The sequence below is a fragment of the Sciurus vulgaris genome (genome assembly GCF_902686455.1).
Source record: "Sciurus vulgaris genome assembly, chromosome: 6".
Classification (NCBI taxonomy): domain Eukaryota; kingdom Metazoa; phylum Chordata; class Mammalia; order Rodentia; family Sciuridae; genus Sciurus; species Sciurus vulgaris.
The window spans coordinates 61250016-61275689 of NC_136466.1; the positions used below are offsets into that span (position 1 = coordinate 61250016).

At 42.6% G+C, this 25674-nt stretch overlaps 1 protein-coding gene across 2 annotated transcripts; it reads right to left on the minus strand.

The window, feature by feature from the left end:
- Window positions 1-1498: 1498 nt before the first annotated feature.
- Window positions 1499-25301, minus strand: SMIM3 (small integral membrane protein 3). 2 transcript variants are annotated; one of them, XM_079145995.1, is made up of 3 exons: window positions 24609-25270; window positions 8040-8269; window positions 1499-2807 (listed from the first exon to the last, which is right to left on the minus strand). In XM_079145995.1, exon 3 carries the CDS (start codon window positions 2794-2796, stop codon window positions 2614-2616), a length of 183 nt encoding a protein of 60 aa, XP_079002121.1. In that variant the 5' UTR covers window positions 2797-2807; window positions 8040-8269; window positions 24609-25270; the 3' UTR covers window positions 1499-2613. The 2 variants fall into 2 exon arrangements, with proteins under 2 accessions (XP_079002121.1, XP_079002122.1); XM_079145996.1 differs by lacking the exon at window positions 8040-8269 and having other exon boundaries at window positions 24609-25301.
- Between the last annotated feature and the right edge of the window lie 373 nt (window positions 25302-25674).

The window sequence follows — 25674 nt, forward strand, 5'->3', positions numbered from 1 at the left end:
CAGGATTGTCCCACCTCTTATGCAATCCAGGTATCAGAAAGCTGCCAGCCTGGCCTCAGAGCCATGCTGATGCAGCTGGAGTCACACCAGCACCCTGAATCCCTCACATCTCATCGTGTCCCTCCCAACTCCAAAATAAGCCTGGCACGCATGCATCTGAACAACAAAGCCTAAAAGCACACTTGAATCTCTAGCAACAGTGCAGAGAGGGAAATGCAGGCTTTCACTTTTGATGTAGTTTTTCACTTTCTAGCCTCTGACATCCACGATGCACACCAGTAGAAGTTGGAAGAAATGCTGAGCCAACTGTCAGAATCTTATCATGAATACTATCCTCTGCTATAGTCTCAATGTTTGTCCCCATCGAAATTCTTGTGTTGAACAGGAACCTCCACTGTGATGATATTAAGAGGTGGAGTCTGTGGTGGATGATTAGGTCATGAGGACTCTGCTCTCATGAATGAGATTGGTGCCCTGATAGAAGCTGGAGGGAGCCTTTTAGCCCCTGCCAGCATGTGAGACTCAACTATGAGGAAAGTATCCTCAGTGGACTGTATGTACTAGTGCCCTGATCTTGGACTTCCTAGTCTCCAGAACTGTAAACAATAAATTTATACTGTTTATGTATCATTCAGTCTGCAGTATTTTTTTGGCAGGCCAAATGTACTAAGATACAAATCCCCTCTACAGCTCTTTCCTTGACCCCACTTTAACTCTGACTTCCTCACTACAGTGCTCTTCCTGGGAACAGGGAGCTCAAAAGAAACTTTTCCTGTTGGGTACCGTGGAGCACCCTTATATTACCAGCAGCTGGGAGGCTGAGGCAGGAGGATCACAAGTTCAAAGCCAGCCTCAGCAACTTAATAAGACCCTGTCTGAAAATAAAAAATAAAAATGGGCTGTGGATGTAGCTCAATGGTTCAGTGTCCCTGGGTTCAACCCCAAGTACTAAAAAATAAAATGAACTTTTCCTCTTGTAGGTTATTTTGGACATCATGACAAAAAGTTGACTAATATAATTATTTTCCTGAATCCCTTGCTGCTCCTCTTTGATATTCTCTGCATTCTGAACTTAGCACCTCACTCTCTCAGCCTGGATACTCTGATCCTATCTACTGCAGTAGCTTATCTACCATATATGACAATCCCCCAAACCATTACTCCAAACACAAAATCTTCCCCAAGGAATAGAGCAAGATTTCCACTATATCCTCTAAGTGTCCACCTGCATAACACAGCACCTCAAGCTCAACATGTCCAGGCCTAAACTCATCATCTTACATCCCAAATCGGTTTTTACCCCTGGCATCATGTGTTTTTACAAACCATATAACTTCATCCACTTACTGAAGTTGGAACCCTGGAAGTTAATGTGATTCTCCTGTTTCCCCTTCTGTTCCTCCATCCATACAGTCTCTAAGGCCCCAAAATTCAGTGGAATTCTTCTGTCTGAGTTCTGAGTTTAACAGGTGTTCTTTAAAGAAAGATATCAGACAAGCTCATTCTAGCACTTTATTGGAAATTGATTGTGTAGGTCAATGAAATAAGATCAAAACATCATTTTTTACACAATAATATCCTAATATCTGTGCTATCTTCTGACATAGTTTAATAAATCCCAGGATGCTCTGGTTCTGGGTATCAAAGAACTTGAGCGCTCCAGAAATCTCTCCAGATAAATACAATCATAGCCTCTACAATAGCCATGACTGGTTTGAGCAGGTTCCACAAGTCTTAAGAACACGTCTTAAGACATCAGCACTTGGACGGACTGCAGTGCTGGTGAGAGGAGTGAAAGGATCACACGTGGAGCTAATGACAGCAGGAGCTGGGACAGAGGGACATAGCGTCTCTGGTGTGGGGTGCATGGGGACTGGGGGCTGGAGATCCCAAAAGCTGAGCAGGGAATCAGAAACCCTGCACTTTCCAACACTGCCTGAGAGGCTAAGCTGACAGAGATGTGAGAGTCTACTGCAGAAAGAAGCCCACCACCCCAACTCCCTGGGCAGAACCCAGCAATGGCAGCCCTCCTCCAGATTACACAGGGGCACTGAGAAGATTCTGGACAGCTTTATTCAACTCCCTTCCCCCTGCCATGTTCAGCCCCTGCCCTCCTTGACAAGAGAGAACACTTGAGGGAGGGATGCTTCAAAAACGTCCACTCTGAGCCAGAGTGCCACTGGTCCCTGGGAGAAGGGACAGGGTGCCCTTGGCTTGGTTTGAGGGGACTGGCAAAGGCTGCTCTGTCCAGTGCCTCCCTCACCACAGTGAAGGCCATCACCAGCTTTTAGGCTCTTTGCTTCCTCAAAGCTTCTCAGCACTTAGTGTGACACTGGTCCGTCGGTGGTGGCTTTATTGTTCACGAGCAGCTTTCACCCCACCAAGTCACTTGGTTTCCACAACCCTATGAGGTAGGAAGGCCAGGGATCGTGATCCCTGGTTGAAAGATAATGAACCTGGAACTCACATAGGTAGGTCCCACGACCCTGTTGGCTGGTGGCAGAAACCAACCTAGAATGCAGGTCTAACCCCAAGTCCTTCCCAGCATTTCGCTGAGAACAGGCTGGGGCAAGGGACTTGCGTCCTCATCCCCACAGGGCCTTTGGGTGCTTCTCAAACAGCCCCATTGAGCACTGGCTGAGTCCGCATGCGGTAGATGATGACTGCGGTGGCTGGACACAGCAACAAGGAGGTCATGATGACGATGGTGGCCAGGATGATGAGAACAATGGCCCAGACATCCAGGATGTGCTTGGGAAGCACAGCGTCCACGGGGGATTGGCTGATGGCATCCATGCTGCCTCACTCTGCAACACACAGGAAAGGAAAATCAGCATGTGAACCCTCTGCCTGCCTCCCTGGTGGCAAGGACAGCTCCAGCAGTCAGAGGCTTGGGTCACTTTCCAACATGTGATCCTACGGTTTCTTGATCAGTCACTGTAATGGCTTCCTTGCTGAAGGCTTCCTATGACCAGGCCTTGCAAGGCACTTTCTACTAACTCTTTCACAACCCAAATCAACCACCAGCACTGTGAAGGAGGGACTATACTACCATCCTTTTTTTGTTTTGGGCCTTCTCTTCCATTATGCCTATTTAATAGAGAAGGAGGCAAAGCCTTGAAAGGTGTAGGTGTTGCTAATTTGACCAAGCAGTGACCCTAGCTGGGGGCACTCCAGTGCTTCCATGCTTGCTTATTGAACTGCCATATTACCAGTCTGTTTCCCTCAGCTCTGAAATGAAAATTGGTTGTTTTTGTCCTGTGCCCCTTCCTCATTCTCCTGGTAATAGAACTTTCTCTTTTCTAAGGAGAACCTACCTGTTCCTTGTGGGCTAGTTGGGGCATCACCTGAGCACAGGAATGGAGATGTGGCCTAGCCTTACCCACTACAAATCCCATAGTCACATTCAGGGATAGGGAAGTGACCCAGGATGGTCAAGCAAGGTCCTCCCCAGTACTTTCATGCAGCAGCTCTTGGAAAAGAGGATCATTTCTGCTGGGATTGCTAAATTAAAAGGATGTGAGTCTGGAAACCATGGGCCCAGGTCTGCCTTGCTCACCAGCAGAGAGTCTGACCTAGAGAGATGGAAAGACAGACTGACCTCAGTGGTCATGTGCGCACTTGGACCCTGCCAAGTTTAATACTGTCTGCAACCCTGGACACTCCAGATGTGGGATCCAGTAGTCCCTGTTTCTGCTTAAGCCACTGCCGATTTGGTGTCTCTCCATTGAAGCTGAAAGAATTCAGATGACTAATGGTTTAGATGTGGTGTCCCCCAAAAGCTCACGTGTGAGACAATGCCAGGTTTGGAGGAGAAACAATTGAGTTATAGTTTTAAACTAATCAGTGAATTAATTCATGATGTGATTAACTGAGTGGCAACTGGAGGCAGGTGGGGTGTGGCTGGAGGAAGTGGTTCATTGGGGGCTTGACTTTGGGGTTGATATTTTGTATGTGGAGAGTGGGGTCTCTTCCTTCTGATCATCATGTGAGCTGCTGCTCCCCTTGCCACACTCTTCTGCCATGATGTTTAGCCTCATTTCAAGCCCTGAGAAATGAAGCCGTTGTCTATAGATAGAGACCACTGAAACCATGAACCCCCAAATAAATTGTTCCTCCTTTATATATTGTGTTTGATGGATATTTTAGTCACAGAAGCAAAACAGCTAAGTCAGGATATATATCAGTCACCCACAATTATTTTTTATTCACCTTTTATTCAACCTTAGGGTCTTAGTCATTATTTCATAGCTCCCTGGGCCAAAAGAAATACCTAGCAGTTCTGTATATTATGTAGTTAAGTTGGAACAGTTTAATAAGTATTTGTGTCCTAACAACTTAGCAGCTGTTTAAAAGTACACACAATTTAAAAGAAAAAGATTGTATTTCATTCTTCAGTTACTTACTAACAGAATTCATGCACTGTTGGGCACTGTGCAACTTTTCAAACTTTGGGAATAGGAATGGACATGCTATCCTCTTTTCTTATTCCACAGTAAAGTATGCCCAGTAGTTGCCATATCTTGGCAACCATCAAAAAATTAACTTCATAAAGTACGTTATCACCAAAAAGAATGTAGTATGTTTCAAATTAAACTGTAACCTACCAGTATGCATAACCTCTGAGATCACTACTTCTGCTAAAAATGTTAAAGATACTGCAGTACCCCTTCCCTCATTCCAGTGAGTTCCCCCAGGTACCTCGGTGCAAAACTTGGGAACCACAGATGTAGTCTCTTTCCTGTCCAGAGGGCAAGCAAGAGGCAGGAACAATCGTCTATGGTTCCCTCTAAATCAAAGATCCATAATTCCTGACCCTAAGTCCCAGGCAAAATTCCCCATTCCAGTCTTATTTCCTTCTCTTAATCACTGGCTTTTCTTTTCTAATGCCTTTGTCTCAATGCCCACTGTGGCCACCCTACGTAAGTACCCAAGATACACATGCAAGCGTGATTCTGCATTATCTGTTATCATAATCAACACAGAAGTGTCTGCAAATAGTAAAGTAGGACATACCTGAATGCTATGATATGGTTCAGTGTGTCTTCTGAGGGTTCGTGAGTTAATTTAGTCCCCAATGGGAGGTATTAAGTGGGTGGATACTTAATGTAACTTTGATATTTTGGAGGTGGGGCCTTTTAGAGATGATTAGGATCACATAAGATCATCAAGGTACAGCCCCCATGATTGAATCCTGATTACTTTATAAGAAGAGACCCCATCTGTTACACCTTGACTCTGCCAGCAAGAAAGTCAGGACCAGATGCAGCCTTTGCCCTTCTGCCAGAACCATAAGCTAAATAAACATCTTTTATTTATAAAGTTAGTCCACCTCGGGTATTTTGTTACTGACATGAAAAATGGACTAATACCATAAATGGAGTACCAGGCAGCAACTGTCATGCATCACTCATTCATTTAATAAATATTTAGTACTGACTACACATCAGGAATGTTCTACATACATTTTATAAAAATAGAGCTACCTTATGATCCAGTAACCCCAATTCTGGGTGTATAACCAAAGGATGTGATATTAGTATGTAGAAGAAACATCTTTATTTCCATGTTTATTGCAACAGTAATCACAATAGCCAAGTTATGGAATGAACCAAAATGACCATCAATGTGAGAGGATAAAATAAATACAGTAAATATAAACAATGGTATACAATTTAGCCTTTAAAAGAAAACTTGTCATTTGTGACCACCTGGCCAAACCTGGAGATGATTATGCTAAGTGAAATAAAAGGCACAAAAAGACTTACACGTTCTCACTTACATATGGAAGCGAAAAAAAGTCACCTAGAAGCAGAGCGATATGGTGGCATATGGATCCTGGGGAGTGGCGGGAATGGGGAGAGATGTTGGTCAAAGGATACAATGTTTCAGCTTAACAGGAGGAAAAAAAATAAGTCTATGAAGTGAAAAAATAATATTTAAAGATTATTAAAAGGAATCTGACATTAGTGAGTTCCAAAATAATTTTAAGTTGGAAAAACAATAGTGTATAGGATGTTTTTGTTGTTGTTTTTTTTTTTTTTTTTTTTTTTTTTTTTTTTGGTTCATACTTTGTAGAATTAAGTAGCTAGATAGGTAAGGTCATATCCATGAAAAATATTTCTGAGTATAATCCCAAGGAAGGGTTAATAGTGGTTACCCTCTGGGGAATTGAACCAGGGATATAAGACATTTTTGCTTTTCATTCGTCATGTTTTTATACCATTTGAATGTTCTGAACATAAGCATGTATTTTAATCTTTTTATCCCACCTGAGGAGAAAATGGAATTTGGGGGGTTTTCTTTAAAATTCTCCGTATTAAAATGAGTAAATAAAGCAGGGTGTGGTGGTACACGCCTGTAATCCCAGTAGCTGGGAGGCTGATCCAGGAGAATCACAGGTTCAAGATAGTCTCAGCAACTTAGCAAGACCCTAAGCAACTCAGTGAGATCCTGTCTCAAAATTTAAATTTTTCAAAAGGGTTGGGGATATAGCTCAATCATAAAGCTTCCCTGGGTTCAAGCACTACAAAAAAATAATAATAATAACCCAATACCAAAAAACAAAAACTAAAAAATATATAAAAAAGTAAATACATATAGATGAGGTACGAGACTAGATTAAGGGTCACCAAATGCCATAGTGAGAATCACCTTAGGACAGTATTAAAAACAGCCTAATATCTCACTAGAGCTCACCATTGTAAATTCTTTCAAATAGCTATTAAAGAAGTTATTTTTTTCATCCCCAAACATTTTTTCCTCCTGTTTAATTGAAATAAGTAGGTACCCTTTGACCAGCATCTTCCCCCCACTGCCCACGTAATAAGTGAGAATCACCTCAGGACAGTATTAAAAAACTAACTCTGGGGTCCCCATCTAGACTCAGTGAATGAGACTCAAAAGTGAATGGGAAGGCACATCGTCCCCTGTAGCCCAGGAATCCAAACGCGCAGCCCGGTGTGGGAGGCCCTGGACTCAGTAATCTCTAAGGTCTCTCAGACTTTTTCTAGCACTAAGATTTGGGAAGTGACTTCTAGGGGCTCTGTAGCCAGGTTGGCCAGAACTGGGCAAGTTCCAAGCCTTTGGCAAGGCTCCTCAAGGCCACAGGATGATCAGGCTGGGGCCTGCAGAGAAGGGAGAGGCCCAGGCCAGCCCTGACTCTGGTGCAGAAGGAGTCACTTTCTCCAAGATCTCAGACACAGAAGCATGAGTCAAAGGAGCCACAAAGTGCAGTTACAGGAGGGCTGGGGGGCAGGGAAACCATTCTTTGTGGTCTCCTGATTACATCAACAGCAAGCTTGCCTGGGGCCAGAGGAACCCCGCAAAAGCCCTTTCCAGTAAATCCATTAACATCAAATAGTCGCAGGGACTCCAAATGCCAGGAATACATAATCTCCCTGACTGATTTTCATAAGCGAAACCTGTCATTTACAGGAACTCGGGCTTCGGGGTTCATCCACACTCTCAATCATGGAATACTAAAACTAGAACCAGTCCTGTTTTAGACAGTGAAACTGACATCCTGGGGTCCCTACCACTTTCACTACCTCCTCCTTCCAGAATAATCATTTAAATATGTAATCTGATCATTTCACTGACCCTAACTACAATCAAACAAAAGCAAAGCAAGTAGGTGAATAAATGAAACATTTTCAGTAACCAGTATCCTAGACCAATATTACTCTTGAGCAAATGAAACCATATTTAAAACCACAATCACAAAAACAAAAGTAAAACAGCTGTAGTAGAAGGGCAGAGAGACAGGGGACGGGGCTGTGTCCCTACCTACTCGGCAAGGCTGGATAAATATCCTTAGGGACCCTATGCACTACATATTAGAGTACCCACCCACTTGACAACATGCAATTCAAACTAAAAGCAATATTAAACCATAACACAAAAGATGAACATGGTATGAAATTAAAGCAGTTTTTTTTTTTTTCTTCTAACTAAAAAAAAAAAAATCTGATAAAATAATTTTGCCCAGTTTTTTTGTTGTTGTTGTTTGAAGTCCCTGTTTAGTGCAGTCTGCTTACTTGGTGGTCCAGCACAGCTGTTCGGCTTCCTCTTGACTCCTTGGGCTTTTCAGAACACAGTTGGAAAACCACAGATCACAACATTCCCCAAGGGACAGGACCTTCCACAGCTACTGTTCCAGGATTCTAAGGCTGGCCAGACATGTAGTCAGGAGGGCTCAGGGCACTCTATTGCCCTCTTTCACTCTTCCAAGTCTTCAAATGTTTCCTTCAACAGGCTGTGTCTCCCCCTATAATAGGGGTTTCAGACACACGAAAGAAATATAAGAAGCATGCAAATCACATAGTCAGTATCTTTAATTTCATGCTAGATGAATTTGCTTGAAAAAAAAAAAAAACAGAACTCTTAAGTTTCTGCTAGCTGACTTCTGTTTGATCTTATCTGGCATCCAGTGCACTGGCTCTTTATCAGTACTTCAAAACGTGCTTCTTAGTACATCTAATTAATATTCACAGATCACTTTGCTAATAATTCGCTTCACAGACATACTATTTGTTATTTCTGATTAATGGCTCATGAAGGAATTTAGCCCAAACCATTTGCGTCATAATTTAACCCTGTCGCTGATAAGAAAATCATGTTTCAATGACCATGGGAAGTAAAACAGCAGTCAGACCTGAACCCCTGTCATTTTGAACTGGTATCCTTTATCTACTATTTACCTCATTATTAATAAGAAACGCTTAACATATGTTCAATATAAATTTGTCTAAGAAACTACCTCAACACCTCCCTGAGCTCACAGCAGGAAGCCACTGGTAACAACAAGCCACCCTATCAGATTACAGGTCCTGCACCGCCAACCCAGTGAACTGCTCCTCCTCAATCCACAGGACTCAAGCAATTTAGCCAATTCGAAGAAAAAGTCAATAATCAAAAAATGATGAATTTTGAATCCTCTAACAAGATTAAGTGTAAGATCAAGTGTAGATTCTCTAAAGAGGGAAATTTTGTACTTTTTTCTAAAGATGGAAATTTCATCCCATCTATCAAGTTCTCCACTTGATCCCCTTCAGGCAAGAAAGGGGATGTCCTACTGTGTGTTTAGAAGACACAAATTCTACATCTAGTACTATTTTCCTTAAGCAACAAAGTTCTTCGGCAGAAGAATCATTGTTCCAAACAATCTCATGATACAGCCAATGTTCTGGTATATGAAAAAATAATATGTTTCATAAATAAAAATTTCCTATAAGTTGGTAATTTTAGAATAATTGGATTCAAGGCAACAACACTGTACTATCTATTCACCTTTCAACTATGAGATTCCCCAGCAAGCAAATATTTTCTTCTCTGACAGGGCAATATTGTTTTTATTTTTGTTTAAGTACTATTAGAACAAGTCATTCTGTCCAGGATAGTCATTAATTTATTCGTTTGTCAAGGATTTGCTTATAAGCAAGATGTTCTGTTAGGAATAACTATGACTTACTCATTATGACTGTTTTACTTCCAAGAAGCACAGAGAAGTGAAGTACCCTCCCCTCATTTTCTCAAACATATGATCATAAAAAACAGCATTTAACAAATGGTATTTGTTTAAATCTGTTTAAAACTTTATTTTGTTTAACAAATTTATGGCAAAAGCAAATATTAAGTACTATTCCAATCTTGCCCCATACATTAACATGGTAAACCTTCACAGTAATCCTGTATGGGACATTCTTTTACTGCTGTGAAAACTAAAGCTAAGAGAAGTTAATTGGCCAGTGATCATAAAATTTGAACAGGATTCAAACTCAGGTCCCCTGATCCGGTACCACCATTCCATCCACACACACCTACAGCTCTCTTCTCAGTTCAGGTCAGATTCTCATTGTTTCTCACCAAAACCCTTTCCAGGTTGAAAAGAATAAGAAGAGGGATGTGGTTTACAAAGATCAGAATTTCCAAACCTAGTAGTAGCAAACTAGACAACTGAACAAGTCCTTTTACTAGAAAACTAGAAAAGTGGCCAAAAAGGGGGGAAAAAAAACAAACAAACCTACTTGAAAGAACTCACAAAATAATGAAGAATAACTGGTTAAGATCTGGGAGAAGTAAAAATCCAGAGGTGAACTTGGCCTTTTGGGCAGCATTTCTCCCAGTGGAAAATGGGGACCGAACAGTGCTTCCGACAGACTCAGAAGGCTAAGGGTGCAAAACCTGGAGTCCAAGACAGACAAGACAGCGGGAACAGTCTCTGCACCTTGAGCACCTTTAGTGCCAAAGGTGACCTGGAATTACAACTGTCCTCCCAGAGACAGTAACCAGCTTGAATGGTCCGTTTTTAAAACCAGTTCAGATTGTTTCATTTCTACTATCTTCCTATACCTGACAGAAGCAAACATATCTCCTCTCTGGAAACAATAACATCCTGATAAGACTCAATTTTTTCATATACAATGACAAAACTGAAAGTAACCAGTATTGGGAAAAAACAACATGGCAAAAAGTAAAACCATTAGAAAGCAGAAAATAGAAAAAAACTTTAGGGGCTCCAGATATTGGAGTTATCAGACACACACACACACACACACACACACACACACACACACACACAGAGTAAATAAACTTGTTTACTATGTTTAGGGGAGGAAATCTAAGAATATGAATTTTTACAGAGAACTTGAAACTACAAGAAAGAACACATCAGGTTTCTTAAAGAACCAATAGAAATACCAAAACTGAAAAATAAAATAGTAGAAATTATAAATTCAGTAGATAGACTTAACAGCATACCAGACATAGATGAAAAGAGGATTAGTGAACTGAAGAATCACATAAGAAAAATTTTTAAATCCAATAGAAATATTAGATCTGAAAATATAACTTTAGGAATTAAAAATACAATAGATAGGCTTAATAGCATAGTAGACATAGTTGAAAAGAGGATTAGTGAATTGGCAGATAGAGAAAGAAAAATCCTTAGAATGAAACAGAAAGAAACAAAAAGGGTGAAAAATCCTGAAAACTGCCAAGGGACACAGAGAAAACAGTGACAAGATATAACACACAAAATAAAATGGAGAATCGGGCAGAAGCAAAATTGGAATAAAGAAGAGCTGGGAATTCTCCAAAGTTAATGAAAGACATCAATTCACATGCTAAATTAGAAGCCCTAGGGATTCATAGAAAGATGGATTGAGAATAACTATACGGTCATTTAATGGCATTGAAAAAATAACTATATAAATCCATAATTACATTGTAGTAAATCTGCTAAAACCCAAAGATAACAGAAAAATAGGATAAGTTATCTTCAAATGGGATGAATTATCAAAGATACATAATCATTAAGAAAAATATTAAAAGAGTGCATAACAACTTCCATGGGCGGAGGAACAACAGGAAAATAACAGCAGCACAGAGCAGATGGGACACAAAAAGCATAGAGAAAGACAGCAGACTTAAATCCAAAGACTATTCCAGTAGATATCAATAAAAACAAAATGTCCACCTATTTTTTTACAAGAGACATGGGGATTAGAAAGGTTGAAAGTAAAAGGGTACAAACAAAACACCATGTAACTATGAGTTTTGTAAGCTAGTAGACCTATCCTACCATCACACAAAGTAGACTTTTAAGCAAAAGGAATAACCAGACTTGGAGCCTCAGGTTTAAGTGTGGTCATGTTTCTCCAGTATTACCCCAACAAGCAAAGAGATCGGTCTCCACACTGAAGAAATTTAACCCTAGGAGACAACAGACCTGCTCAGCCCATCCTGCTTAGTTCTCCTTGACAACCAGTACTGAGACATTGAATCACTATCAAGAAATGCTTCACAGTGCTCATGACCCAGCAATTGCACCCTCCGAGGGTCCCTTAAATTTCATATCTCTTCTGTTGCCTGCTCTGTTTTGGAGAGCAGCAAACAGAACAGGTGACGGAGTCTGTGAGCCATGAAGCCTTCTTCCCACCCATGCCCTTTGGAATCCAGTTTCCTCATTGTCTTTGATCATGCTTGTGTGAGGCCATCATGATGGCATCCTCTTTAAAAAGAACATGTTTTTCATATTTTGAATTTATTGTCACGTTATTAAAGATAAAATCATTGGGGGGGAGTATAACCAGAGATACCCGAAAGGTGAAATGATTTTTAATTTTTAAGTACCTAATTTCTGAATTATAAGGAGAAAATGCTTATGTCTCTCAAATATATAACAAAAAGGTTTTTTAAAATCAACTCTGGAAATAGAAGATTTCCTAAATTAATAGTTTTCTGTAATATATTATTTCCAATAGAAAAAATATCAAAAGCCCGGCACAGTGGCGCATCCGTATAATCCCAGCAGCTAGAGAAGCTGACAGGAAGATTGCAAGTTCAAGGCCAGCATCAGCAACTTGGTGAGGGCCTATGCAACTTAGCAAGGCTCTGTCTCAAAATAAAAAATTTAAAATGGATGGGGATGTGGTTCAGTGGTTAAGCACCCTTGGATTCAATCCCCATTACCAAAAAAAAAAAAAAACTAAATATGAAAAGTTAACATTTAAATGGTTTCCTCTGAGAATAACTATTTTGATTTAAAGAAAAAAAGCAAATGAATATTTACATTAAAATAAAAGAAAGCACAACATATTGTGGTTTTTTGTTTGCTTTTTGGGGGGTACCAGGGATTGAACACAGAGGCACTCGACCACTGAGCCACATCCCCAGCCCTATTTTGTATTTTATTTAGAGACAGGGTCTCACTGAGTTGCTTAGCACCTCACTTTTGCTGACGCTGGCTTTGAACTCATGATCCTCCTACCTCAGCCTCCCGAGAAGCAGGAATTATAAGCATGTGCCACCACATGCAGTCAACATGTCGTTTAAAAAAATAAGTTCAAAGCAGAATAGTTTTAGTCTAGGAACAGGTAACTTTTGAATTAATTTCACAAGTAAATTTGTTTGACCTAACTCAGAAAAGAGAGAGCTGGTTCTAGCATGTTTCAGGTACAACCATAAATAGGACATTACTAGAAAGCAATTATGGCATGCAAAATTCTAGATGGTCCCCAAGAATTCTGTCCGCTAGTATTATTCCAGCAAAGGTGAAGGAACTTTGCAGATGTAATTTAAGTTTCCATCGATGTACAAAATGCCACTCTTTCTATTAAACACTTTGGCTTTAGGCTCAGTTACAAACACAGCTAATGAAGAAGGTACTAATAACACTTGAAAGTTATTCATTCTTCATTGTGGATTAGGTTTTAGATGACTTTAATCAAAATTTGTTTGTTCAAGGTGGGACTTATTTAGTCAGTTGGAAATCCTTTAAAAGAGGGCTTGGGATTTGCCTGAGGTCAATTCTCTGGCTGGCTTCAAAGAAGTGAGGCACCATGAATGTTACAGGGGCAAGGAAAACGAATCCAGCCCACAATCTGAATGAGGCTGGAAGGAGATTCTTCCCTCATTGATCTTCCAGATGAGAAAGCAATGTAGCCAAAACCTCACCTGCAGCTTTGTGCGACCCAGCTAAGACATGCTTGAACTCCTGACCTAATGAAACTATAAGATAATAAATATATTAGTTTAAGTTTGTGATCACTTGTTATGCATCAGTGAAAATGAATGCAGCAATTCTACATAGTCAACTGAGCTTATTCTGTAGAAATGAAACTAATGGTGTTCTAGAAATCTGCATAGAATCAGACACTATCCAGTTTAAACCATGTAAACTACCTCCCATTGTACACTTGAGGAAAATGAGGGCCAAAGAAAGGAAATGACTTGCCAGAGGTCACACAGTAAGTTAATGGCACAACTGAGGGAACTAAGGCTCTGACTGGTAGAGCTGTTTTTGTTTGTTCCTTCACCATCTTGTTTGAGATGGGAGCTGGGGATTGACATCAAGTGGGGAGCTGGCTGGAAAACACAGTGGTAGAGGGGGTTGTAGAATAAACTGATGCAAACAATGAAAGCCAGGCGGTTCCTGGCTAAGTCTCTCTGCTAGGTAAGAGCATGTGAGGTTGTTTGAGGCCCAGAGTCCTAACGAAAGTCACAGAAGGTGAGCTGAGTGGTTTTCCAGAATCAAACATGCACACACACACACACACACACACACACACACACACACACACACAGAAGAAACCACCCGAATCAGTGATGCAGTTCTACTTTTATAATTCATCCCTTGGCTTAAGGCCCAAATGCAAATGAATCTACTGAAGATGATAATGGGCAAATCTTGTAGGCTACATATTTCCTATTGTGGGTGCAAATATCAGAGAAGAAAGGAAAAGACAACAAAATCCACTTATGGTGGGGGAGTCTACCAAACGGGGGAACTCCACATGCACTCAGAAAAGGGACTGGGAGACGAACAGCAGAGACAACTCTGCCTGGGTTCCAGCCCTGCCCCAGCACTGACATCACCCAACACAGCTCATGTCTGCTTCTGTACAGAACGCCCCCTCTACTCAGGAAAAGGTACTAAGTAAACATTTCTTAAATCAACAAATCCTCAAGATCTTATATTCGCGTCAGGTCATGGAAACTCTTTCAAAGTGGAGAGAATATTTTGAAACAAGAGGGAATATGGAGAGATTCTTTCCTTTAGAGTCACACTACAGAGTAGTGTTAAAAACCCGGACTCAGAGGCCAATCTGCTTGGATTTAAATATGGTTCCACCACCTTCTGGCTCAGCAACCTTGGATGCTACTTCCACTTCCTCATGCTTCTAGTTACTCAACTGAAAATATGACCAAACATGGGAAAACAGTTATCTGCTTCATAAGATTAAGAGAATTAAATAAGAAAATCACACACCGCATTTAACTGGGTTCTAACAGAGTAAGCAGTCTACAAATGTTAATTTCTTAATATGGTTAGAAATTCCTGACTGTCGGGAATTAAGCAAATAAATATCTTCCCTTCCTTCAGTTAGTTTGTTAGCATCCAAGACTTGGACCATGTTTTTACTTCAACAACAAAGATGATACTACAGTTTGGATATGGTTTGTCCCCCAAAGGCTCCTGTGCTGGAAACCTGGTCCTCAATGCACACTACCCAGAGGTGATTAGGGCCTGGGGCTGCCTGTCATGCTTAAGAGATGCCCATCTCACAGCAGCAGGTTAGTTACCACAAAAGAGAGTCCTTACGCAGCAAGGCCACCCCACGTGGACGGCCTTTTTGACACATACTTCTTCCCTTTCTGCTTTTCTACTATGAGGCCCACACCAGAAGCCAAGCACATGCTGATGTCATGCTCTTGAACTTCCAGAACTGTGAGCGAAACAACCCTTTTCTTAGGACATACCCAGACTTGAGTGTTTTGTTACAGCAATACAAAATAGACATGCTACATAATAATCCAAATACAGGTGTTTTTAAATTAATAGCACAGTGATTAAACTGACCTATTCTGCCAGTGGAATAGGAGCGGATTAAGAGACAGACATAATAAAATACATATTTTGCCCTTAAATAAGCTCACCTCTTTTGAAAGAAAAAGATATCCACTATCATCACTAATTGCAGAGAAGTACAAAATACTTGGACTGTTACACTGATGGTACAAGCCACTCACTAGTGGAAAAGAGGAATTAAGTAGAGAGAACACGGATGCTAGCACTGGAGGGTCTTGATTCGAACCCTGCCTTACACCTTCATTAGAGGTGAGACTTTGGTGCAGTCATTTAAGAATATTTAAACCTTGACCTTCTCCTCTGTGAAGGAGGGATATTAAAAAGTACTACATCACAGCATAACAAAGGCTCCATCCTCATTCCTTTATCTTGCCTAAGTAAAATGGAAGACCACAAAAACGGGGGCTTTTGATATAGGTTTGGAAGCATAAGCTGAAACTCAAAAGGAATAAATGAGGGGAAAGGCAGGCTGGGCAGAACAGACAACATCAACAAAACCCAGCAGCAATGAGATGCTCTGTGTTTTGGGAGCGTGTGTAGGCCTAGTGGCTTTGACAAGAGGCTTGACCTCCTTGAACTTCAGTTTCCTCATTGGTAAAATGGAATGATAATACCAACTACCTCATTGGGATGCTGTGGAGGTTAAATGAGTTAATGTGCCATTGGGAGGTAGTGGAAATGTTAAGAGGTAGGGGCTAGTGGAAGGCCTTCAGCTAGTGGAGGAACACCTCTGAAGGGAACACTGAGACCCCAGTCTCTTCCTCTTCCTCTCTTTGCTATAGTTGCCATGAGGTGAGCAGATTGCTCCACCACGTGCTCCCACCGTGATGTGCTGCCTCACCAAAAGCAACAGGCCCAAAAGTAACACGGCCAATCAGTCATGGACTGGAAACTCCCAACTTGTGAAACAAAATCAACCTTTTTTCTTTATGAGTTTATTATCTTGGGTATTTGTTACAGTAGCAGAAAATCAAATAACACAAACCCTCACAACAATATCTGAAACACAGTAAAGGTTTCATAGAATTAAACTGAGCTAGTGAATACAGGAAAAAAGAACTCTTATAAAAAGAGTTCAGAAGCCAGGTGTGGTGGCCTCTAATTCCAGTGACTCCAGAGGCTGAGGCAGGAAGATCCCAAGTTCCAGGACAGTTCTGCAACTTACCAAGGCCCTAAGTGACTTAGCAAGACTCTGTCTTAAAATAAATAATTAAAAAAAGGTTGGGGATTAGATCAGTGGTAAAGCACCCTGGGTTCAATCCCCAGTACAAAAAAATAAATAAATAAAAAGAGTTCAGAGGCCCTACTATTCATTAAGGTGCTATGATTGCTCTATGACTGATCTGAGTCCAATGTAGGAAACCACAGTGATAAATTTCATAAGCAAATAGCCTTCGATAGTGTGTCCCCAGCTCTGACATTCTACCGGAAACAGCACACCCTCCACTCTAAACTATAGCTAACTGTTAACTTTTGAGAGATTGCCAATGGTTATCCAACCGGTTTTACCACCAAGGAGCTCACAGAGGAAGAACGCAATAAAAAAAAAAAAAAAAAGACTCCCTGCTTGCAGGCAAGCTTAATTATCCCAAAATGAGAGAAAAGGTGGATAGAAGTAGGTGGCATCCTGCAGGTATGGCCCTAGCTCAGCATTGCCGGAGCTCTGAGCAAACAGTGCCACAGCCGTTTGCTTTCCACCAGACACGGTGGCCAGAGAGAAGGTAGAAAAACCAACTCAGAGTTGGTGATGCTGGTGTGTTTGAAGATGCGTGACTCTGCACACATCTTGCAGAATGTGAACTGTGAGCCTGATGGTTCCCAGGACACAGGCCTCAAGGGTATCCAGGATCTTCCACCTTCCAGGACCCCTTTCCAAGGCTCCATCCACAGAAGGAACTGGTAAGATTGCCAGGGACGAATGGAGTGTTCAGGACAGAGAGGACAACTCACTGGCCATCCTCTGTCATCCAGGGAAACCTAATGACCTGTGTACCAAGGGCGTATCCCACTTGAAGATCATTGCTGTTCCCTCTTCTTAGAGTGCAAAAAATGTTTAGAATGACCCCCAGTCAGTTGCCTCAACGTCCATGATCTCAACTGTTCCTGTTCAGTTTTTCCAGATCCACCCTGTTAAACCACCACTCTTGCCCACCAGACATTCTTTGTCTCATATCTCATTTTATTTTCTTCATACAGTTTTCACAAATTAATTATCTGCCACTTGTTTACCTGTTTTGACTTTTACTCCTAACAGGCTAAAGTCTTGTTCCTTTGACCCCTCAAATGGAAACTGGCAAAGAGCAGAAGACCTGTTTTTTTATTGCTGTATCCTCAGCACCTATCCCCGGACCTGGCACATTGTTAGCGCAAATAAACACAAGACCAATGAAGGAATGAATGAATGAATGTGGGAAGACTGGGTGACTTCAGATCTGAGCTCAACTCATGGAACTTAATTGGCAGTGGAGGTCCACAAAGAATCCTGATCCCTGTGGAAGTTCCAAAGACCCTAAAAGTCAAAGCCATGCCTCCAAAACAAAATGACATCCTCTTATTTCATCATTTTCTGGAGTCTCTGAACATTCAGGAGGGATTGCAGGGCCCTCTTTCTTTCCCAGCCCACCCTGCACATGCACCAGGCAGAGGACTGGCCTTTCAGAATCAAGCCCTTAGATTCCCTGCTGCTCACGAGCTTGGACTAGTGCACTCACATCCTACTTTTGACTCCCTGTGTGCGGGAGCTGGATACTGAGGAGAAGGGGAGTTTGTTGCATGTGGCGAAAAACTTTTTCTCTCTTCTCAGGGAAGAAGATGGAGGAGGAAGTGTGTTTCCCATGGTCAAACCACTGTGACGACATCTTAGCCTCACATTCACTCTTGGAAGCAGCTCTCCTCCCATTGTGTAATCGTCAGCCTAAACATTCGTTGGCCCAGCATGGAGTCATTTCACCAGGGACCTCTGTTCCAAAGAAAAGGGCCAGCGAGAAGGAAAGAGACAAGGCACACAAACTATCAAGAATGTGAAATGAATCAAATCAAAGGACTTTCGTCAATAACCCAAGGTCCCTAGGGAAAACTCTGTTCTCATTTCACCCCAACTGGTCCTTGTCTCCTCCAAAATCACCAGTGAGTTAAAGACCTGATCCCTGCCTGAGTTTCTATTTGTTCCTCTGTGGCTGAAAAAACACCAGTATATTTGTTTCAAAGAGATCAGATATGCAACCAGGGCAGTTCAAGACTGCACATACTATCTGACAAGCCAATCGCACAATTTCAAAAACCAACAGCGAGCCAGCAGAAGGGAAAACCCGACCAAATCCACAGCATCCTGTTTCAGCCACTACCATCCATCACTGTTATTTGCCAGCACAAAGTGCTGCGGTGTTCTGGGCCAACAAAGGAGACTCTCCAGGAGAGGGGACACAGGGTGGTCCGTGACACCCTGTAATGGAATGAAATGCTAAGGCACAGCCTTACTCAGTGATCCCAAACAATTCTCTCTCCCAAAGAGGGCCTCACACGTACTGCAGACAGAATAAAGATGTTCCCCACCAAAGATTTCCATGTCCCAGTCCCCAGAACCTTGAATACAAAAAAGGAAGCATGACTCAGAGGGCAGAGACATGAGAGCACAGACAAAAGGGACTTTGCAGATGTGATTCAAGTTAAGGACTTTGAGATGGGAGATTACCCTGGATTATCCAGGTGGACCCAACCTTATTACATGAACCATTAAAGGTGAAAAGCATGACAGAAGAGAGGATTAGAGAGGTGGAACGTGGGAAAGATTGATTCACTGTTGCTAGCTTGAAGCTGCAGGGAGCTAAGAGCCAAGCAGTCCGCCAGAGGCCATAAATGGGAATGGTCCTCCATTTACAGCCAGCAACAAAGTAGTGACCAGTGGCCCTGCAACCACAGAAAGTAAATTCTGCCAATAACTCAGATAAGCAGGAAAGCAATCCCCTAGAGCCTCCGGTGGGGAAGGTGGGGGAAGCAACTTGCCGATACCTTGACTGATTTTATTCTCATGGGACCCATACTGGACTCTGACTTACAAAACTATAATTGAATAAAAAATGTTTAAAGCTGTTAAACTCAAGTCTCATAAATTGTTAGAACTGCATTAGAAAATGAATACATGGTGTGATGTGATCCTGAGTAAATGACTCTTTCCAACTGGACCTCAGGTTTGCTGCCAGTCAATTAAAACGAAGGGACAAAGTAATTTCTGAAAGTCTGGTCCACTCTGGAAGACTGATCACCCTCCTGACACTCTGCCTCCACCACAACTTTATTCCCAGTTCCAGGATGAACTTGGGTTGAAAACCATCCCAGAAAATACAGAAGAGGGTTAAAGAGAAAAGCAATCGTTAAAAAAGCCCCACGGTGTTTTCTAAGATAACATATATGACACTAAACAGAGGGTCTCCTCTTTTGCCATTTGTTACTTTCTTGACCTACCCCAGAGGACTAAAGTGGGAAGTCTGGGAAAGCCAGCAGAAGGCTCCAGCTTCAAATGGTAGAAGCAGCCTGGAGTTACAGATTTTGAAGCCTCATCACAACACTCAATCTCAAATTATACTATAGCTATAGTAACAAAAATGGGATGGTATCACCATAAAAATAGGCAAAGACCAATGGAATAGAATAGAAGACACAGAGACACACCCACACATCTGATCTTTGACAAAGGCACCAAAAAACATAAAAGACCAAAAAAGAGATAAGCTTTTTAACCAATGGTGCTGAGTAAACTGAGTATTCATATGTAGAAGAATAAAAATAGGTCCCTATCTCTCATCCTGCACAAAAGTCAATTTGAAGAGGATCAAAGATGTAGGAATTAGACCAGAAACACCGAAACTGCCAGAAGAAAACACAGAGTCAACACTGCAATATATAGGCATTGACTTCCTTAATAAGACTCCTAACGATCAAGAAATAAAACCAAGACTCAGTAAGTGGAATGGCATCGAATTAAAAAGCTTCCCCACAGCAAAGGAAACAATTACACGCATGAAGAGAAAGTACAGAATGAGAGACAATCTTTGCCAGCTACTCTTCTTACAGGACTGATATCCAAAATAAGTTTAAAAAAACTTAACACCATAAAAACAAATAATTATTGCCAATCAATAAATGGACAAAGTGAATAGTCATTTATCAAAAGAAAAAGTACAAATGGCCAACAAATATATGAAAAAAAAATGTTCAACAACCTCAGCAATCAAGGAAATGCAAATCAAACTACAATGAGATTTTACCTCACACCACTTAGATTGGCAAGCATCAAGAATATAAATAAATGCTGGAGAGAATGTGGGGAGAAAGGAACACCTATACATTGTTGGCGGGTCTGCAAACTATGAACAACCACTTTAGAAAGCAGTATGAAGATTCTTCAGAAGACTAGGAATGGAACCACCATATGACCCAGCTATTCCTCTCCTTGGTATTTATCCAAAAGAGCTGAAGGTAGCATACTCTAGTGATACCTGAAGTCCCCAGTGATACCTAAAGTGCAGTTCACGATTGTCAAGTTATGGAACAAGCCTAGGTATCTGGAGAAAGAAAGTGTGGTGTATATATACACAATGGAGTTCTACTCAGCTATAAAGAAAAATGAAATTATGTTATTGCTGGCAAATGGATGGATCTGGAAAACATCATGCTAAGTAAAATAAGTCACACTTAGAAAGTCAGGGACAAGGGGCCAGGCGAATGCCTGTAATCTTAGCAACTCAGAAGATTGAGGCAAGAGGATCACAAGTATAAGGCCAAACTCAGCAACTTGGCAAGACCCTCAGCAACTTAGTGAAATTCTGTCTCAAAATAAAAAATAAAAAAAGGACTGGGGTTGTAGCTCAGTGGTTAAGGGCCCCTGATTCAATCCCCAGTATCAAAAAAAAAAAAAAAAGGGAAGTTGGGGATCAGATATTTTCTTTAATTATTTGGAAGGTAGAGAGAAGTAAGGAATTTAAAAAAGGAGATCTCGTATCTCATGAAAATAGAAGGGAGAACAGTAGATAAAGGGAATTTCTCTCCCTCTGGAGAGGGGAGGGAAAGGAAAGGAAAGGAAAGGAACCGTGGACTGATGTGGATCAAATTATGTGCGTGTATAAATACATCACAGTGAATTCCATTTTTATGTATCATTTAATGTACCAATTTTTAAAAAGCAATAAACAGAAGGAAGACAATTAGTGTGGAGGAAGGGGATCAGTGAAAGAGAAGAGGGGAGGAAAATGGGAAGTACTGGGGATTGAAATGGAAGAAATTATATTATATGCATTTTATGAATGTATCAAAATGAACCCCACTATTATGTATAACTATAACGAAATAATCAAGTCATTAAAAAAGAAAAAGTTTCCAGGGCCCTGTGGAAGTGAGGTGCGAAGTACTGATTATCAAGCTCTGTCAAGAAGGGATCAGGAGTAGTGACATGTGTCCCAGATACTTGCATCATTAGTTGAAACTGATTTAGGATACCCAGTTTAGTTTTCCCTGTATCTCCTTCTCCCTCCTCTATTTCATTTTCTCTGATCCTGCGTAGTGGGTCACCAGCAAGTCACATATCCAATCAGTCCAAACAAAAGAAATAAGGACGCTACACACAACCAATGTCTTGCTGTTGCTTAATATGTCAGGCAATTCTAATTCTCACCTGTTCCCCTTCCTGGCTACCCAATACAGCCTGACCCCCTCCATTCTCTCTTGAAATTCACCTTCTGTCTCCCTAGAGAGCTACAAGGGAACTAGTGACCTTCTAGTACACTGTCAAATTGTCATCTGACTTCCCCCATGACATCCTGCAAGTAAGTAAAAGAGGCAAGATCTGAACCCGGCTTCCTTCAAATTCCAATGAAGTTCAGAGGACAGATCCTGAAGCTAGACTGCCTGGACTCAAACCCTACTCTGCCACTTACTTCCTATGTGATCATTGGTGAATTACTCTCTCTGGAGCTCAATTCCCTATTAAATGGAAGGAATGATCATCCCTCCCTAATAGGACTGTGGTCACGACTAAATTAGTGAATACATGCAAAATGTTTAGAATTATGCCTGGCTGTAATCCCAGCAATTTGGGATGAGGAGGCCAGCCTCAGCAATTTAGCCACCCTAAGCAACTTAGTGAGATCCTGTCTCAAAATAAAAATTTTTAGAAAGGGCTAGGGATGTATCTCAGTGGTTAAGCAACCCTGGGTTCAATTCCCAGTACCAAAAAAAAAAAAAAAAAAAAAAAAAGGAAAGAAAGAAAGAAAGAGATATGCCTGGCACATAGTTAACAGTTAATGTCAAGTAAAATTATTATTCCATCATTCATCATTCAATGTGGGTGGGGGCTGCAGAGTGTGGCGATGCCAACACTTATTCCTAGAAACAGTGGATAGGAATACTTGTGTCTTTCTTCCCACTGACAATAGTGTAAAACAACCAAAATACAGATCCTCCTTTCTTGGAGATATTTCCTCCATTTGTATGTTTTAATCCTTAAAGAAAAAGAAGCACATGTTTAGAGGAGGGTCAGAGACAGCTGGGAATGATCTGGGTTGTGACTGCCCCTTACACTCTTGTCCTGTCACCCCTTAGTCCCAGTATCTGACCCAACCACAGCACCAAGAGCCTCTCATTTGTTTTGTGTCTCTGACACTTCATTACAGCTCCCATCTCCTCTAGCTACACCACAGAGGGGGAATCCCCAGACCTTATGAGCAATGGAGCCTCACAGTTCTGAGGTTCTGAGAGGTCAGTGTGGGAGACGTGATGGAGCATGCCTTGTCACCCACAGCATGATTCACAGCCCGGAGAGCTAGAAACAGGATGTCTCCACTGGAACAGAGAAGCACTTTGTAGTTTCTTCTGTTCTCACTGCAGAAGTTCAGATTGTCCTAAAACTCAGATGGATTGTCTCCCATGTGTTCAGATGATTGGTGGGTGCACTGCACAACCCACAGAGCAGGCTACATTCACCCGTAATAACACATTTGCCCCACTCCCACTTCCTCATTTTGCAGCCAGTAAGATAAAGTCCAGAGAGGTCAAACTGCCTAAGTCATGGTAACTCAGAGGAACTCCTAACCCACAGAAAATTGCTCTTCTCACCCACACTGCCACTTCAATCGGGGGAATGTTCACTCCCTACAGTGACACCACATATCATAGCAGATGGTCTAGGAATCTCTGATAGGTGAATGACCGAGCAGCTTCCTCCACTACAGCCTGCTCCACTGTCTACAGACAATCCAGACAATCGCCAGCCCCCAGGTACCAGCGGGAATACTAGTAGTCAGGAAGAGGCAGAGAGGCTGCAAGCATGAAAGCACAGAATAACAACTCCTGACATTTGCTCGGGTTTTCATAGCTCACACCTTTTGCCTTTTCACTCAGTGAGCATGTATTGAGCGCATACTATTTGCCAGGTTCTGTAGCAAGTGCTGAGGATGGCTCAGAAATGAGGATAGATGGGCAGTGCTATCCTCAAGAAATGGGGGAGGAGAAGAGCGGCGGTACAGGGATTCTAAAAGAACCAGCCACAGGAAAACTAAATTCTAAAGCAGATAACCGGAGGAGGAAGGGGCTTGGAAGAAAGGCTCCTCTCCAAGATACTTTTCAAACGTCTTTCTCCTTGCTTTCAGTCAGCAAAGGATGTTTTTCCCCTCTCATGAATGGGGAAACAGATAATGGTGAAGCAGCTAGGGACAGAATCAGGGCTAGAATCCAGCAGTCCAAACTCCCGGCACCTTCTACACGGAGTTCTGAGAAAAGCTGGACAGACGGCCCGCTGATTTGGGTGCTTCAAAGACAAAACCCAGTGTAGTGTCCACACACAATCGGGCTGGGGCGCTGAGCCCTGTCGGCGGGCCTTCGGGGGAGTCAAGAGCAGCAGAGCCTGGCGGAGAAGGGGGCGCGCTACCGAAGAAGGTGGGAGCAGGGGAACACCGGGAGCAGCCCTTCTGCGAGTAGGGCTGCGGCTCCCCGACCCAAGTTCCGTTCGCCCTAAGGGCCCAAGATTGTGTGCCTAAGCTGGCTGGAACTGAGGGGCTGTGAGCATAAGGGGGACCGTGGAAGGAAGAAATGCAAAAGTGGTGAAGGGGCAGAGATGAGGGGGCGGGGGCAGAAAGTAGAGCGTTGGCAGGACGCTAGGGTAGGAGCAGCTCAAGAGCCAGGTCGCGAGTCTAAAAGGCTCCGCTCCGCCGGAGCCCCGCCGTCCACACCCCATGGCCTCACTCACCCCGAAGCCGCGGTGCCGCCTAGAAATCCTGCGGCCCCCGCCACAGCCGGATCGCAGCAGATCTGCGGAAAGTTCCTGGCACAGCGACCGCCCGCGCTTCTCCAGGTCCCCAAGATCAAGCAGGATCCAGCAGCCGGAAGCGACCCCCGCCCCTGGAGTCTCAGCCCAGGCAGCGCCGGAACGTGTGCTGGCTCCTCCGAGCCCAGGAGCACTCGGAGTCTGCTAGGACGAGGGCTCCGCACCCCGCGCGCGGCGCTCGAGTGGCTGTGGAATGCCCGGCCGCCGAGGACCGCCCCCGGAAAGCCACGGCCTCCGGCCTGGGTGCAAACCCCGCTCAGCTCCTCCCCAGCCTCCCTCGCAGACTGGTAGAGAAAAAAGGAACCTCCGAGGGAAAGAGATTGAGGACTCGCAGGTTCCCGTCGTCACCTTGCCACACACTCGCCGTGTGGCCTTAAACAAGTCATTTGACTTCTCCAGCTCCGCTCTATTGTAGACCGAGAGGGATGGCCCACAGCGTGTCCAAGGTCCTTTCCAGCTCGTCTAGACACGGGAAAGTAGCGTGAAATGGATGTCGGAGCCAGGACTCAAGAGTTCTGCTTTGCAATATGCTGCGTATAGGATCCTTGGGAGACTGCCTCTCTGTTCATTCTCTCCGTAAAAGATAATAGCACCTGCCTCCCAGCCATCTTTTAAGGATTGGCTTTAGAAGACCAGTGTGAAACTGCTTGGTTGCCATAACAAACCTCTAAACTTCCTGTTTATTTTGCGATAACTATGAAAGTCCAAGGTGATCAGAGGCCCATTGGAATTCAGCCTCTAAAAGTCTTCCCATCCCTTTATTCATGGGCCATCTTCTACACAGACAATGCCAACTCCGCAATTTCCTTACACACACGCACACACACACACACACACACACACACACACACACACACAATCTGTGGAATAAGGGAGGACTCCCATCCCATCTCAGCACCCACCCACACTTCTTATTCCACAGCAGTTTTCTTAAGTCTTACTCTTCTGAAAAGGGGAGCATAAGTTTTGACTTCCAGTGGGACTTTGA